General features: G+C 42.5%; 2 protein-coding genes across 3 annotated transcripts; both read right to left on the reverse strand.

Annotated features, from left to right (window-relative positions):
• Positions 1-6,872: 6,872 nt before the first annotated feature.
• Positions 6,873-7,662, reverse strand: LOC147460730 (uncharacterized). Its single transcript, XM_086499390.1, has 4 exons — positions 7,561-7,662; positions 7,377-7,457; positions 7,184-7,288; positions 6,873-7,100 (listed from the first exon to the last, which is right to left on the reverse strand). Exons 1-4 carry the CDS (start codon positions 7,657-7,659, stop codon positions 6,873-6,875), a joined length of 513 nt encoding a protein of 170 aa, XP_086355516.1. The 5' UTR covers positions 7,660-7,662.
• A 2,401-nt stretch (positions 7,663-10,063) lies between these two features.
• On the reverse strand, positions 10,064-13,053 carry LOC147460731 (elongation factor 1-alpha-like). Of its 2 annotated transcripts, XM_086508436.1 has the most exons (5): positions 12,872-13,053; positions 12,342-12,427; positions 11,751-12,076; positions 11,528-11,665; positions 10,064-11,278 (listed from the first exon to the last, which is right to left on the reverse strand). In XM_086508436.1, exons 3-5 carry the CDS (start codon positions 12,072-12,074, stop codon positions 10,397-10,399), a joined length of 1,344 nt encoding a protein of 447 aa, XP_086364562.1. In that variant the 5' UTR covers positions 12,075-12,076; positions 12,342-12,427; positions 12,872-13,053; the 3' UTR covers positions 10,064-10,396. The 2 variants fall into 2 exon arrangements, with proteins under 2 accessions (XP_086364562.1, XP_086364563.1); XM_086508437.1 differs by lacking the exon at positions 12,342-12,427 and having other exon boundaries at positions 12,872-13,036.
• Between the last annotated feature and the right edge of the window lie 4,912 nt (positions 13,054-17,965).

The raw sequence follows: 17,965 nt of genomic DNA on the forward strand, positions 1-17,965 counted from the left end.
TTTGGTTGCATAGCTTACGTGCATGTACCAGATGCGTTGCGTAGGAAATTGGATCCTAAAGCAGAGAAATGTATTCTTGTGGGATATTCCCTTGAACAAAAGGGGTACAGGTGCTACAATCCTACTACACGAGAATTACGAGTGAGCAGAGATGTAGTCTTTGATGAGATGAGCAGCTGGTACAGTAATGCACATGGCACTATTGGGGCTGATGTAAAAGATGATGTGGTTGTACAAAATGTGAGGCCACAGTCACAGGTTTTGAGTGGACCACAAGAGTCCTCTTCTCATGGCTCTGTTGAGAAACCATGGAATGGTAGACTACGTACGCAGGTTACTCCACCAACAGGTACAGGGAATGTATCACGAAAAGGAAAGGAAAAGGTTGATGAACCTCCCTTTATGGTTGATGCATCATCAGGTTTTTCACATGTAGACATGGATTCAGATGGTTCTGAACAAAGTCTTGATGAGGAATTTGGAATTCCGGCTGTCAGGACACCTGGTGTAAGGAAAGTACAAGAAGATGCTAGAGGGCAAAGGAGTGACCCAGGACCGCGCAGATCTAATAGAGTCAGAAATCCAGTTCAGAAATTGACTTATGATGGGTATCTAGCGCATCACCAAGCCTACATGGCTAAGGTGATACAGGATGTGGAGCCCACATGTTTTGAGGATGGAGTTGGAAATGTGCATTGGGATGATGCAATGAATGAAGAGATGGCTGCATTGGAAGCAAATGACACATGGGAGTTGGTGCCATTGCCAAGTGGCAAGAAAGCTATTGGCTGTAAATGGGTGTATAAAACCAAGCATAAGGCTGATGGTAACATTGAGCGTCACAAGGCAAGGCTGGTCGCAAAGGGTTATGCACAGACGTATGGCATAGACTATGAGGAGACCTTTGCTCCAGTGGCAAAGATGACGACTGTGAGAGCTGTCATAGCAGTGGCTGCATCTAGAGGATGGATTATGCATCAAATGGATGTAAAGAATGCCTTCTTGAATGGTGAGTTGCAAGAGGAAGTGTATATGGATCAGCCACCTGGTTATGTCGATCCAGGTTACCCAGATTATGTATGCAGACTTCTCAAAGCTTTGTATGGTTTGAAGCAAGGCTCTAGAGCATGGTATGACAGGATTGCCAAGTATCTTGTCAGTATTGGTTTTAGGAGAGCTCATGCTGATCATTCACTCTATGTACGTGAGAGTGATGTGGGGATTGTGGTCATTACCATATATGTAGATGACCTTATTATTGTTGGTGACAATGCTATGGAGATTGACCATGTGAAGGGTCTTCTCAAACAGGAGTTTGAAATGAAAGATTTAGGCGAGTTGCGCTACTTTCTTGGCATTGAGGTGATCAGGACTCCAGAGGGTGTATGGCTATCACAGAGACAGTATGCTTTGGACATGTTGTCAAAGTATGGTATGGCTGATTGTAAGCCGATTTCCATTCCCTTGGATGTGAATGCAAAGCTGAGTGCAGAGAAGGGTGATGTTGTTGAGGATGTCAACATGTACAGGAAGATTGTGGGTAGTCTAATCTACTTGCTATCACGAGGCCAGACTTGAGCTACACAGTAGGCTTGGAGAGTCAGTTCATGCAGCTTCCGAGGAAGCCACATTTGGATGGAGTACGACGCACACTTAGGTATGTGCAAGGGACTCTTGACTACGCATTGTTCTATGCAGCAGATGCACCATTAGCATTGTATGGGTATACAGATGCAGATTGGGCAGGTAGCATTGTTGATAGGAGATCTACGAGTGGCTTCATGTTCTCTTTTGGGAGTGCTGCTGTCACTTGGAGCAGCAAAAAGCAGCCTACGGTTGCTTTATCGAGCACAGAGGCCGAGTACAGAGGTGCAGCAGTTGCGGCGTGCGAGGTAGCTTGGCTACGCACATTACTTGAGGACTTGGGAGTGCAGGTGGACCAGCAGATTTTCATCCATTGTGACAACCTCAGCAGCATGCAGTTGGCTAGGAACCCAGTGTTCCATGCCAGGACCAAACATATAGAGGTCCATTACCACTACGTTCGAGAGTGAGTGTTGGCGGGCGACATCGACTTGGTCTACATCAGCACAGAGGAGCAGATAGCGGATATCTTTACCAAGGCCCTCAGAGCTGAGAAGCTTCTACATTTCCGGACTATGCTTGGACTCTGCAACATGCAGAGCTCGAGGGGGAGTGTTGAGATGTCGAGCTCTACACCTTGAGCTGGCATCCACTACGGGTCTTGTCCGCTTACGGCATTTACTCACTGGCGCGTTAGGTGACCGACACGGAGGATCTCTGCCAGTGATTCTACAGCTGGACTACACTTATAGTGCCAGCCTAGTACGCTTCTAGCGAGTTCACACTTAGTGACCGCATGTACATATGTGCTACTTTTCAGCTTTAGCACTTAGTCATTTTGTACTCTCTTTTCTGTGAAGAAGAAGAAGAAGCTTTCCATCTCTGTGTGCTTTGTGCTTGCCTTGTGTAGCTCTCTTGCATCCTCATTCTTTACAACGTTGTGCAAAACGCGGTCGTTAAGATATCTTCATCCACTATCCTTATTTGATGATAGCCACTCTTAAGGTCAATCCAAGTCTTGTATCAAGTAGATCTTCTACCCGAGGCACGGGAAATCTGTTTTTGATAGTGATACGGTTTAGTGCTCGATAGTCCACACACATATGATATGTACCATCTTTCTTTTGCACTAAAAGGACTGGAGAACAAAAGGGAGAGGAGCTAGGCCTCACCATCCCTTTTTCTACCAATTCCTGTACTTGCCTCATGATCTCCTCCTGTTGAGCTTGTGAGACTCGATAGGGAGGTTTGTTAGGCGGTGAGCATCCTGGAAGGAGCTCAATGCGATTGTCATCATCCCCTCGTGTTGGAGGTAAGTCCATAGGGATATCATCAATGAGCACATCTTGGAATCCTTTTAGAAAATTAGACAAGTCTAACTCTTCTTGATTCCTACCATTTACATTTGATGAAACATTAGTATCTTTTAGAGACTCTTTGACAAAAATCATGTACGCAGAAACTGAGCTCTTCATTGACTTATCAAAAGCAAGAGGATTTACAAGTGGAATAGTGCGACCACGCTCACTAGCATCTATATACATGTTCTTTCCCCTATAGGTGAAGTAGATTCTCCTTTTAGGGAACTTCATGTTGGCAGCCATGCGATCAAACCATGGCCCCCCTAGGATAGCATCCTCATGCTGGAGAGGAGAGATGAAGAAGTCTTCTTTGTCGACATAGCTTTGTACATGAAGCCTCAACTTCCCAATCAAGGGAGTAACACTAGAGGCTTGCTGTCCCTTGAAATCTGCATCAGCCATTACCATATCTCCCATCTCAAAAGCTTGAATGCCCAACTTGGTGGCCAACTCCATTGATATGAAGTTCAGAGTAGAGCCAGGGTCAAACAAGATGAAGGCATCATGCTCTCTTACCTTCCCCAAGCATAGGAAAGTGATGATCCTTTGCATTAAGCATCCTCTTTTGGAGCTTCGATGGTGGAAGCCCTAGGAGTCTCATTGTGAGTATTCTTCTTGTGGCAAGAACGATAGCCATGTCCTTGCTCCCCACACTTGAAACACTTATGGTCCTTGCGAAAAGCTTCAAGATCTTCAGGAGAGAGTTTGTTTTCACCTTTGTAAACTCCCTTCTCCTTGGACCGATTGTTGTTGTTGTTGGAAGTGACTTGGGAAGTATATTGAACATTGGTTTTCCCCTTTGCATCATTTTTGTCTTTGTTTTCCATGGGCTTGACATTACTAGGCCCTTGATGGAAATTGACGCGTGAAGCAACCATGGTGTGATGGATTACTTCACTAATAGTACCAGGCTATTGAGAGTTGATGTATTCGGCCATCTCTTCAGGTAATCCCGCACAGAATTGTTGCCTTTGCTCGGCAAAGTCTATCTTTTGAACACTACTACATTTGCCCCCCTATAGTGACGGCTATAGCGACGAATTATCGTCGCATTAACAAGGGAAAAAGACGTCGCTAGAGCCGTCGCTACTGTACATCACATAAACGAGGCATTTAACAAGGGCTATAGTGACGAGTTACCGTCGCATAAGCAATAGAAATAAGATGACTACTTTTCGTCGCATAAGCGGTGCGTGGCATAAGCGGCAAGATGCTTAAGCGACGAATTGTTTTTTTTTTTTAAAAGACCGCATCAGCAACGCTTTGAACACGCAACGACTATATGACGTGCAGGGATCCATAAGTGATCTCTCTCCGCTCCCTCTCTCTCTCTCTCTCTCTCTCTTCTACACACACATACAAACTCTATCTCTCGAGTGGAACACACATACCCACAAACTCTAACTCTCTCTCTCGCGCCGGTGTTCTTGCATTTGTGACTCTCGTTGCTCATATATTCGTTGGCATTTCGCATAGTAGTGCGGACGTTGGTCGGACCGGTGCGTACGTAAGCGATATAAATTTACAATTTCGGCTTCAAGATGAATTATGGTAAACAGCTCTCTCTCTCTCTCTCTCTCTCTCTCTCTCTCTCTCTCTCTCTCTCTCTCATTGCTAATTTTTTAAGTTAAAACTTTAAATTAAATAAAAAATAGAGGATTATGTTCGTTTATTAAAAATATATATTAAAATAAAATAGTAGGCCCTCAAGCCAATATTAGATCTCAAACCCATGATTTCTGTCATGTAGCAGACGTTTCTATAAGTCCTAAATCGGCTCCCTTTGTTCAATTAAGAAAAACATTCTTGATGTATAACAAAAATAATTCTTGCGAACTTCTAAAATGATCCATTGGCCAGCCGCTTAAGATCTCGTGAGCCATATAGCTTGCCAACATGCCTCATTGGCACGTGGACAAGCTATGTGGGCTCACAAAATCTCAAACGGCTCGCAAATGGGCCATTTTCAAAGTTCAAACAAGTTGTATAACTTGTTCACATGCCTCATTGTCATGTGGCCTCCATGCGCTAAAGCTCGCCGATCGACCATTTCTGAAGTCCACGACCAAAAAAACGCTCGCGGACTACTTTGGAAACGGCCCATTGGCGAACCATTTAAGATTCTGCGAGCCCACATAGCTTTTCCGCGTGCCAAAGAGGCATGTGGGAAAGCTATAGGACTTGCCGAGAGCTCAAACAGTTGACCAATGTATTGTTTCTGAGTGTTTTTTGCTCGAGGACTTTGAGAACGAACCATATATCGACGAGTTGTTTGAGCTCTTAGCGAGCCGTATAGCTTGCCCATATGCCTCATTGGTACATGGACATTCCATGTGGGCTCACAAGAGCTCAAACGACTCGCTGATGGACCGTTTCTAGAGTCCACGATTAAAAAAAAAACTTGTCCCTATTTCATACAACTCGGGACATGTGGGTTTAGGGTGAAAGCATGTTAACCTGTCACGCTTTTTGTGCTAGTTAGCAGTTTCAAGTTAGCACATCTTCGAAAAGTTGGGCGTCCGGTAAATTTTTTACAAATAATATCAAAATTTGTCGAAGGTTGTACATTTGGATTCCTTGTTTCAAGTGCTTTCTATTGATATATCATATGTCATAGATCTTGGAGATGTAGCTCAAGTTATTGTACTAGTTAGCATATGTCAAAATTGTGCTAGTTAGCATTGTCCGGGACATGAAAAAGCATGACATGTTAACATGCTTTCACCCTTTAACATGAAAATAAAGAAAACTTGGTACATGTCGGTACTTGGTACTTGGTACATGTTGATACTTGGTACTTGGTACATGTCGGTACTTGGTACTTGGTCCTTGCTTTCATTTGGCTGTAGGTTCCATAATAAAACTTCGTACTTGCAATTGGTACATGGTCCATGGTACTAATTGGTTGGTGTAACTTTGTGGTACTGTAATAAATTAACATAAAAACAATAAAACCTCTTTAGTGTTAGATTTGGTATAAGGTACTTGGTACTTGGTACTTGATTTGGTACGTAGTACTTGCAACTTGAAACTTGGTACTTGATTTGATACAAGATATGTAGAATCTGACACTTAGCGTAAAATCTGCTACCTTTACAAAAAATATGAAAATCAAAAGCTTGTTAATACTAGAGCCTGACATAGAAACCAAGAAAACTTGTTAGTGTTAGATTTGGCAATTGATTTAGGGTCTGGTATCAGGTTCCATAATGAAACTTGATAGTTGTAGTTGGTGCATGGTACATGGTACATGGTACATACCTTGAAACTTGGAGCGTATGATGCTTGTAGTTGGTGCATGGTACATGGTACGTAACTTGAAACTTGGAGCGTATGATGCTTGGTACTTTGAAACGTCATAGTTCAAATCTTCATCTTCAAAAAAACACTAGAAGCCTTTTTAACAATGTGTAAACCGACCGGGCAAAAAGCCACAGGCGATGACCCAAAGCCAGGACAACAACAACTGAACAGAAAGACTAGCGTCCCTAGCGATATTTCTTTTATATTCTTAAAGACTTGCACAAGAGTGCTATAAGATCAAAATGCATTAATTTTGAGAAGTAGAGCAACTAACAAAAAACTTAGGACTAGGTTTCACATGCCACATCATCATTTGGTAGCACAATGACCATGATTTCAATCCATCTTTTTAAATATATATATATAAAGACAAATAAATAACATTGAGATGGTTACTCGAGTTAATTATCTTATTGATAAATAATTAATTGTTTGACAATAGACAAATTCAGTGATGCAACAAACACGTGTCAGTATATATCATCAGTAAGTTTATGTACATGTGTCCAAAATGTGTGGTGATCAATCCTCACATATAAAAAACAAATCTCATTATCACATACGATGTAGTAATGCACAGTAAAAAATACATATATAACGATCCCAAATATGCAAAAGAAATTTCTACGCAGGATCACTATGTGATCCATCACTACTGAAAGAATCACTATCATCGGTCTCATGATCACTAGTGCCACCACCACTTGTCCGAACCGTGGGACTACAACTGTCCCCATCTCCGTGATCGTCACCATCATGGCTAGTGATTGGGCCACTGCTCCTCTCAACCTCTCCACGTCGCCCCTCGGCCTCCTGTCGAGCCACCTCTATCATATCAGCCTCCCCATGCTGCTCATGCATTAGTTAGTGAAATAAAAAAAGAATATATTACATTTACCATGAAAAAAACTACAAAACAGAACAAAGATACGTACAAGTGGATCTGGAGTGTCAGTAAGTGTCTGACACAAAGCACGGTAGCCGTAGTATGTGGCGTACTCTATCTCTTGTGCCGTCGGTGCACGACCATAGTCTTTCGTCTACATTAAGACACAACCAAAGACTTATTAATTTTTTCATTCAATAATACTACCTTTAAAAGTTAAAATGTGAATGGTCCATACTCACAAATGTGGCCACAAATCCATCCCGTCCCATCCACCCTAGTCTAGATGTGTGACGTAAAGCTACTCTCTTTCTTGATGCCTCCTAAGCAAATTTGAATAAACAAAATAACATAGATTAGAGAAAAGTTAGAATCAATCTAGGAAAGTTCATATTAATTATAATATATATTACCAAAGGCACACACCTTTTGTTGGGAAAAATTAATGCGTAGGCGCATCTGCTTGCGGAAGAATTGCCATGTCTCCATGCAAATGGTTGTCTTTCTCTTGTTTGACGGCACCATACAATAGCGCCTGTTTATTTTTTAAATTACAATAAGCGTCAGAATATACCATATAACTATTAGACTTCAATGTTTTGTTACTTTTATTGAATTTTTTATTTTGGTCATTTGATAAATGTCTCATGTTTTTATGGTAATTGAAATCCAGATTCGGATCAATAAGAGGGTACACCACCACCTCCTACTCGTGGTAGCCGGGGTGCATAGAGTTTGGATACTGCACATGAACCCATTTACGATGATTTCTACTATGATGAGCCTATTATATGCTGGTGTGCTCGTTGCTGTGGCACGTGTCGCAGGCCACGACGGGAGTGCTTTTCACTATGGTACTTTTGAGCAAGCACCACCACCTGAGGAGCGACATCGACCTATGGTATATTTCTGATCTCCCTTTGTTTGATATTGGAGTTTTAAAAATCAAAGATTAATATATATAATGTAACTAGATTATATATGTAGGTATCTTCACTTGATGACCAGGATGACTTTACTACAAGTGGCGCACATGTCTCTCGCACACGGCACGGACAGGTCATTTGTCAATTTGCAGCTCGAGGTTTCTCGACATCCTCTACCTCCTCCATTGGAGGCTGAGATGGGTGGAGATCATCCATTGCCTACTCATTTACAGGATCTAGTACAGAGCTACGATCGTAGACGATACGGAGGTTGGCAGGGAGGACCACTTCCTTCAGATGGAGTAGTTTTTGGCTTTTGGGGCAATCGCTGCATGATTGCTCCGTCCACCATCAGTGGAGCGGAACAAGGTGTCTTTATTGCACAGGATTTGCATATGCCCCCTCATTCAGAGGTCACCCTTATGTCTTTTTGTGGACCTATATATAGATGGGGTCCATGGCATCAGCTCACTCGCTACATCCAGAGCTTGACTACTTATGGATTATGTCTCAATGCAGCCTCTCTTTCTGCTAGAGGGATTACACATGCAGAAGGCCAAAGACTCTATGTTGATGGAAGACCTTACTCTCAAGGAAACATAGTAGGTTTAATCAATAGTAGTCGAGGGAGAAGTGCAAGAACCAATTGCACATTTGTGGAGTGTGAGAGTAGTCATGAACCATGACACATGACTAGGGATGTACCCAGATATATAGTTGTCCATGCTATTAAATCATTACGTGTTGATGATGAATTGCTAGTCAATTATGGATGGCGTAGACCTCCACGAGCACACTTAACAGATGAGGGTTAAGAGCTCATTGTATACAATTCCTAATGTTATTTTGAACTCTTGTACCCTAATTATACACTTTAATTTGCATTACGTTTTGTACTGTCGCTAACTTATTTTGATATTATTTTTTGTTGTCTCCAAATGTTATTGAATTCCATGCACATCTCTCTCTCCTTTTATATATAAGCATGCTATTGATACAATCTTCTTTACCTTCAAATATACAGATTCCAGATTATGACATCGATAACGTCACAAATTAACATTCACGTGACGTATCTCAAATGTCAATAAAGTGCATGAGGATCCTATGCATGAGTGATCCTAATACGTATGCAAGATTAAAGGAACAATATTCTAAGGACTTTAACGGACGTAATGATATCTTTGATAATGACGATGGCATGGCTGATTTTAATGAGTATTGGCATCAAAATGATAGTGCGAACGATATTCCTAACAACGAAAAGTATCTTCGAGAAGAAGCTCTAAAGTATATCTACGAAGGAAACCAACTGACACGACTAAGTGCAAGCTTACTTATTCTTAATCTTCAAAACCGTTTTGATTGGAATAATATATCCGTTTCAACACTATTGAAGTATGTATACATCTAACATATTTGTTTGCTCCACTATAAACATTGATCCTTGTTATTGATCATATTTTTAATAAACTTGCAAGCTAGTCTCTCAAAATTTCTTGCCGACAAGCAATTCCCTTCCTGCATCACACGATGAGGTGAAGAAGATGATAAGTAGTCTTGAACTTGACTATTCTTCTATACATGCATGTCCCAACGATTGTATTTTATATTGACATCAGTACCAGAACAATGTGACGTGCCCAAAATGTCAAACGCCTCGTTATAAAGATGAGAGAGGTAAGGTCCCTAGAAAGGTATTGAAACATTTTCCCTTGGCTCCGCGTTTAAAACATATGTTTCAAAGTCTCGAATTAGCTAAGCTTATGACATGGGGAACGGAGCACAAGAGCAAAGATGGAGTAATGCGAATTCCGTAGGATAGTCCTGCATTTGAGAATATTGATTCGCTATGGCCAGATTTCGCAAAAGAATCACGCAATTTAAAGATGGGTGTAGCATTACATGGTGTGAATCCATTTTCTATAAAATCAAGTAAATGATTGACGTAGATGAAGCTCACCACAAAAACAAAAGTTGCAATCCTCTATACAAAAGCCACATACCATAACACAGTACATTATTATTGCAAAGCCACATACCATTTCACAGTACATTATTATTGCAAGCACGAGTATCACTCGCCCCTACAGTGACCACATCAATCTCCACATGACATATCATATTACACTATATTTAAGGCAAAACTTGGGCCGCTAGCCAAGATTCACACAAATGATCTCAAGCCAGAGAAGACTATTTTTTAGCCCATGCCACCGTCTATCCAGTACCCAAGTCTGCATAGCCCTAGACAAAAGCATTCTAACTAGCAAAACACACATACCAGACCTCCCTTTATTTATAATATACGCTGAGGTTAGAGCCACCTGCACTATTCATTTCTTCTTCACCGCAGATTTTGTCACCTTGGCACCAGAAGGTTCCTTCTTCTCCACAGCCTTGATCACACCAACAGCTACAGTCTGACGCATGTCACGAACAGCAAAACGTCCAAGGGGAGGATAATCGGCAAAAGTTTCCACCGTCATAGGCTTTGTGGGAATCATCTTCACAAAACCAGCATCTCCATTCTTCAAGAACTTGGGCTCCTTCTCCAGCTCTTTCCCCGAGCGTCTATCAATCTTGGTGAGGATTTCTGCAAATTTGACAGCAATGTGTGACGTGTGACAATCCAGCACAGGAGCATAACCATTTCCAATTTGTCCAGGATGATTCATGATGATGACTTGAGCAGTGAAGTTAGCAGCTTCCTTCGCTGGGTCATTCTTGGAGTCGGACGCTACATATCCACGCTTCAGGTCCTTTACAGCAACATTTTTGACATTAAAGCCAACATTGTCACCAGGCAAAGCCTCTACAAGAGACTCATGATGCATTTCGACAGATTTGACTTCAGTTGTGAGGCCGGTAGGGGAAAATGTGACTACCATTCCAGGTTTAAGCACTCCTGTTTCCACTCTACCTACAGGGACCGTTCCAATCCCACCAATTTTGTACACATCCTGCAGTGGCAGCCGAAGAGGCTTGTCAGATGGCCTCTTGGGTTCCTGAATCATATCCAGGGCCTCCAAGAGAGTTGGACCCTTATACCAGTCCAGATTGGTTGATCTGTCGATCATGTTGTCACCCTCAAACCCTGAAATGGGTACAAATGGAATTTTGTCAGGGTTGTAACCCACTTTCTTCAGATAGGCCGATACTTCCTTGGTAATTTCTTCATAACGAGCCTTTGAGTACTTGGGAGTGGTGGCATCCATCTGATTCAAGAACCACACAATGATATTAGCACATTTTTTCATTATTGCATCTGCAACATCAGAAACTAATAACTTGTGAATAAATTTTTGACCGGCCACCTAAATAAAAACTCAAACCAATCACAAATTTACCCTTGCAAATTCAACCGTGGACCAAAACTTCAAACATGGGACAAGTCAAAGACGAAAACCGGCTGAATATAGACAAACACCTACATACGACATGAAAGAGCTCGTCAATATCTATACCTTGTTGCAGCAACAAATCATCTGCCTCACTCCAAGTGTGAACGCAAGAAGTGCATGCTCTCGTGTCTGCCCATCTTTGGAGATACCGGCCTCAAAACCACCAGTTGTTGAGTCAATGATGAGGATAGCACAGTCAGCCTACACAAGTTAACCAAAATTTGATGACGAAGGTGCCTGATACACAAACAAAAACAAGCATGGAGGAGAAAAAGACTAAACCCACCTGTGATGTGCCGGTGATCATGTTCTTGATAAAGTCCCGGTGACCAGGGGCATCAATAACAGTGCAATAGTACTTGGTCGTCTCGAACTTCCAGAGAGCAATATCTATAGTAATCCCTCGCTCTCGCTCAGCCTTCAACTTGTCTAAGACCCAGGCATACTTGAAAGAACGCTTGTTCATTTCAGCTGCCTCTTTCTCAAACCGCTCTATGACACGCTTGTCGATACCTCCCAGCTTGTAAATCAAGTGGCCAGTGGTTGTAGACTTCCCCGAGTCAACATGGCCAATCACGACTATATTGATGTGTGTCTTTTCCTTCCCCATGGCTGCATCAGAAAACGCATCAATAGCCAGTGAATACAATACCCACTCACTCAGAAAAAGACATACATATGTAAGTGAGACAGAAAACACTGCGTACGACTCTTCCCATGTTTCAACAAATTGCGCCATCAAGCCATCAACACTCTAGCATAACATGAACAGTCCTTCTTAAGCTATCAATATAAGAAAAGTCTTTGCTAAACCATGCAAAAAAAATATGACCACAGAGGGAATTTGTACATCGTGGATGAAGAGAATCTAGCTCACCATTTACAAATTTAACATCAGCCCAACACAAACAACTGCGGTGTGAGAAAAGGCAGAAATTGCGTATTTCCAGATTCAGCACATACCTAGATGCATCATCAAGCAAGTTTAAATGGTATTATTACGTGTATCAGGAACATTTCCCAAACCATGATAGGCTCACAATGAGATTTCTACATCTCTTCACAACAAAATTCTTCCATCAGTCCTTGATACAAATCTCTTTCCATCAATCCTTGCTATAACGAATGGAATTGGAATACTACGTTTTCACCACGTTTCTGTAAGAAATCTAATATGGGATTGAAGGCCAATTTGACATGCCTTGTCTTTGATCCCGTTATCAAATATCTACCCAGTACAGTTCTGGTTTTCCATGCATTATAACTGAGCTGATGCAATCATAATTCAGAAAAAGAGTAGGCCGAGCTCGCCATGCAAAGCTTTTTGCGCATTACGCAGAAAAAAATGCGCTATAACAACTGGAAAACTGCATGCAAAGCATGTCAGCCACTAGTATGGTTGATTACCTGCACACAGCTCGCTCTGGCTGATTGTCCTCGCAGAAGAGATGAAACTTGAGGAAACCTAATCGTTTGGCTACCGTGGGATCGATGGCGGCCTTGCAATTTCGCCACGTGCTCTGTAGCTGAGCAAGCACGGCGCTAGGCTTACGCTGAAGGCAGCAATGTTCGGGAAAATTCTTTCTAAAAATATGTGGTTCAAGCATGTCAAATGATAGGGTATCTCATGGGATACCGTTGAAAAGCTGAAGCAAAAGGAGACTGAAAGTGAGTGTGGCGGGGAGAGAGAGAGAGAGGGAGGCCACGTGTGAGTAGGTGATTTTTTTTGTGGGTAGCGTGAGGAGATGATGAGTCATGCCATGTTTCGTCGCGAGGATGGGGGTCGCACAGGGAAGCAAGGGGAGGTCTCCAAAGGGTTTGTGCAAGGCTGGGGAAGGCGATGGAGCCAGGCTCTCAAGCATGATGATCAACATTACCCAGTAAGTATGCATTGCCCAGTAGCGTGATGATCAATTGTGTCGTCCGCAATTGCAGAGGGAGGAGAAGATTGCGAGAAGGAACGCAGGGAAATCTGTCTCTCTCTCTCTCTCTCTCTCTCTCTCTCTCTCTCTCTCTCTCGTTTTGCGCAAGAGATGCACACTAGGGCATTGCTGCTTGGCCTCGCAGTGAGGCCAGATTAGCCACAGTGAAAGCAAAGTGAGCAACGTGAGTGGGTGAAAGCAAGGTTGAGGGAGGGCAAATCAGCGGGTTGAAGGGCGAGCTGGGCATCGAGAGACGGAGATGGAGCCGAGAAGGTAGAGAGGAGCGATTGTATGCAGACCCTGCCTGCACCCCTGCATGGGAACGGGGAGACAAAGGCACCTTTGATTTTAGAATTCTTGGCGAGGGGATCTTCCACGATAATTAATTAATGAGCTGCATGTAGACCCAGTAGTCCATGTATTCTCATTTAATTAACCGGAAATTAAGTAAAATAACATGCTTTTTTTTACCTTGATTATCTAATACCGATTTCTAGAACGAAGCAAGAGGAGGCATGCCACTTGGCATCCATTGATTTGAGGAAATCAAGGTAACAAGGTAAGCAATAAAAAAACAATAAAAAAAGCGAGAGCTGAGCGTTGCAGACTTTTGGCGTTTTTAGAGAGAAAAGCATGGCGAGCATGGCAGCTAGCCAACTTATATAGCATCCATGTTCTTATAGCAGCGTCCTTGCCTAGCCCAGAGAGAGAGAGAGAGAGAGAGAGAGAGAGAGAGAGAGAGTGCAAGCAAAGGAATTGACGCGGAGTAGACGCAGAGCTTACTTTTTAATCTTTCCTTTTCCATGCTGCTTTCGGAGAGAGAGAGAGAGAGAGAGAGAGAGAGAGAGAGAGAGAGAGAGAGAGAGAGAGAGAGAGAGAGAGAGAGGTGAGCCATGGACTGCTGATTGCTGCATTTTCCATGCTGCTGGGGAGAGAGAGAGAGAGAGAGAGAGAGAGCGAGAGAGAGCGAGGCGTGCATCTTGGTGCATGTCGTGCCTGCCCTTCCTCACAGCCACAGCTTGTCCGCCATGCGCGTCGCCTGTCAGCTCCTCGCAGTCATCTTGCTGCATGTTGCTGCAGAGGCGGTCATTTACTGCTGCGCTGAAGGTCGAGCTATGGAGAAGGGCGTCGATACTGGGTGAAGCGGAGCAGCAACACGATCTAGCTCTGCAGATATTTTTCTCGAGGCTGGTACAGAGAGGGGTTCGTAAAGGCATGGAGAACTGCCGCCAAGGCTGGGGGCAGGAGTCGGTGTACAAAAGCTGAGGGCGCCTTCCAATTACAGTGGGCGGGAACTGCAAAACATAAGGGCTGAGAGGGATGCCATCTGAGGAGGCCCGTGGGAAGGGAAAGGTTGATTGAGAGTGATGAAGGCCATAGTTTACAGAAGGGTCAGCTCTATTGAAAAACAAGATCCCCTTGCCTTATGCAGCCAAGAAACTGTTATTGGGCTTCACCTACCTGCAGCCCAGCAGCCCATCAGCTGCTTTTGTAAAGCTGCACTATTGAAAAACAAGATCCCCTTGCCTTATGCAGCCAAGAATCTGTTATCGGGCTTCGCCTACCTGCAGCCCAGCAGCCCATTGGCTGCTTTTGTAAAGCTGCCCCTTCCAGAAGGTTGGCGGCCCTTCTCTCTGCAGATATTTTTCTCGAGGCTGGTTTTAAAGCAAGCACAAGGAGACGAGCTGAAAATGAGGGTGATGACTATCAAAAATAACTTGCATTTTATTTATTGAATCTTCTAAGCCTTAATCCAGGCCCGGAGAGAGAGAGAGAGAGAGAGAGAGAGAGAGAGAGAGAGAGAGAGAGAGAGAGAGAGAGAGAGAGAGAGAGAGAAGGGACTGCAGCCCAAGCCGAAGAAAAAGAAGAAGAGAGCTTTAATGTTGTAGGAGAGAGAGAGAGAGAGAGAGGAGGGGGGGGGGGGGGGGGGGGGGGGGGGGGGGGGGGGGGGATTTAGTCTTGGACGCAATCACCTACGCGTGCAATTGGCGAAGAGCAAGGGTGATTGGCAATGCCTTGGTTGATATGTATACCAATTGTGGTGCGCTTTGAGAGAGAGAGAGAGAGAGAGAGAGAGAGAGAGAGAGAGAGAGAGAGAGAGAGAGAGAGAGAGAGAGGGGGACTACTAAAAACGGATCCTGTGCCGACAGAAGAAAATTTACGATGATATTGTTAGTCTAAGGCTGATGAGGAGCTGGGATATGCCATAGAGATCAGAGAGAGAGAGAGAGAGAGAGAGAGAGAGGGAGAGAGAGGGAGAGAGAGACAAAGAGAGAGGGAGACAAAAAAAAAATCACGATGATATTGTTAGTCTAAGGCTTTTCGATTATACTGTTGAGCAGCAGCCAATTACTTTTCTGAAGTAATTCACAAAGATATTTTTTAAAGTAATTCATGAAGATATTGTTAGTCAAAAGCTTTTCGATTATACTGTTGAGCAGCAGCCAATTACTCTTTTGAAGCAATTCACGAAGATATTGTTAGTCGAAGGCTTTTCGATGTTCTGGCTTGACTCCAAGTCGGAGAGAGAGAGAGAGAGAGAGAGAGAGAGAGAGAGAGAGAGAGAGAGAGAGAGAGAGAGAGAGAGAATATTGTTGCCAATTACTTTTTTGAAGTAATTCACGATGATATTGTTAGTGGAAGGCTTTTCGATTATACTGTTTTTTATTACGCTATTGAGCAGCACCCAATTACTTTTTTGAAGTGGCCATGCTAGTCCTTTCTTAAAAAATATTGCATGCATGCTTGTTCCTTGAATCAAATGTAAGACAGCGAAGCTAACAAACTATCGCCATTATTAAAAAAAAGATTTTACTAAAAAAACTAGCCCCTCTTAACACTAGAGGAAAAGCATAAGTCCCCCTTCAACACTGGAGGGGATAAAAGTGGCGGGGGAAAGGCACATTCCTTACGGTATTATAAAAAATGTGGAGAACTGTGCCAACTCCACACCATACTTATGTATGGTTTTTTTTCCCACAACACACCATCATTCTGTGCACGATGTTTGCACAAAAAACACTAGCATTTTGCACGTGCATGTTGTTGTATTGTATGGTTTACTGCAACAAATTATAATTCCATGCTCTCAATTAACGCAAAACTTCTGCATTTCCTTTTTTATTGAGAAACATTATTTCCTTAACACTCTGTCATTAGGGTATTAAGAAAAAAATTGAATTTAGGGTACATATCAATTTAGGGTATTAAGAAGAAAACTGAATTTTACTTCTGTTTTGCTGGGTAGATGTGAAGGACTGTATGACTGTCCAAAAGCCTGATCACTTCAACATCAATCGTCCTCTTGATTGCAAATGTCGTGCTCTCCCATTCACACACTATAGTCATCATCTCATTTGTGCACGCCCCCATCTTAAACTGTAAAATTGAATTTACTTCTGTTGCAACGTAAATATAGAGACCTATATGACACTCCAAAAGACTGATCACGTCGACATCAATTGTCTTATTGATTGCAAATGTCGTCATCTCTCATTTGTGTATGACCACATGCATGTTGTTGTATTGTACAGTTTACTGCAATAAATAATTCCATGCTGTCAATTAACGCAAAACTTCTGCACTGCCTTTTTTATTGAGAAACCATATTTCCTTAACACTCTATCATTAGTTGGTGATTTAGTGATCAAGGTTGCTCATACATTATGCAGTACTATGATGATGTTGTTGAAAATCCAGGGATCAATTGATTGCTAGTATATTGTTTAGTATTATCAATTTATCGTTCCACGTTTAGTGGTCGTTTTTTAGTACATATCAATTTAGGGTATTAAGAAGAAAGCTGAATTATTTTTTGTGGACATATCAATTTAGGGTATTAAGAAGAAAACTGTATTTTACTTCTGTTGTTGGGTAGATGTGAACGACTGTATGACTCTCCAAAATCCTGATCGCTTCGACATCAATCGTCCTCTCGATTGCAAATGTCGTGCTCTCCCATTCACACACTATAGTCATCATCTCATTTTTGCACGTCCCCGGCTTAAACTGTAAAATTGAGTTTACTTCTGTTGTGGCGTAAATATAGAGACCTATATGACACTCCAAAAGCCTGATCACTTCGACATCAATTGTCTTATCGATTGCAAATGTCGTCATCTCTCATTTCTGTACGTCTTGAACTGTAAAATTTATCACACACCAAAAGCATGATTTCTTCGACACCAATCGTCCTGTCGATTTGCAAATGTCGTTGTCTCCCATCCAGACACACTATGGTGACTGCCTCCTTAGTACACACCCCCATTTTAAACTGTAAAGTTGCATTTAGTTGTAGAATTCCATTGTTTAACTCATTTTGACCCCCCCATGTTGTTGTGCCTAACCGAGCCACTTTCTGTTAGTTCCCATTGTAAGAGCACAATTCCCATTAGTTGTTACCCTTAGCACGCCATCCAATGTGAAACAATTGCACTTCCTATTAGTTTGTACGTGGAGGGCCCGTCCTAGGTTACGAGCATGGATCTTGACCAAACATATTGCACTGCTTTATCAACTATTTGATGTCATTTACAAAATTTATTTATATACACTAATTTATTGATTTCCATTCCCTCCT

Source organism: Adiantum capillus-veneris, chromosome 3 (assembly GCF_014529385.1).
Source record: "Adiantum capillus-veneris isolate H3 chromosome 3, ASM1452938v2, whole genome shotgun sequence".
Lineage (NCBI taxonomy): Eukaryota > Viridiplantae > Streptophyta > Polypodiopsida > Polypodiales > Pteridaceae > Adiantum > Adiantum capillus-veneris.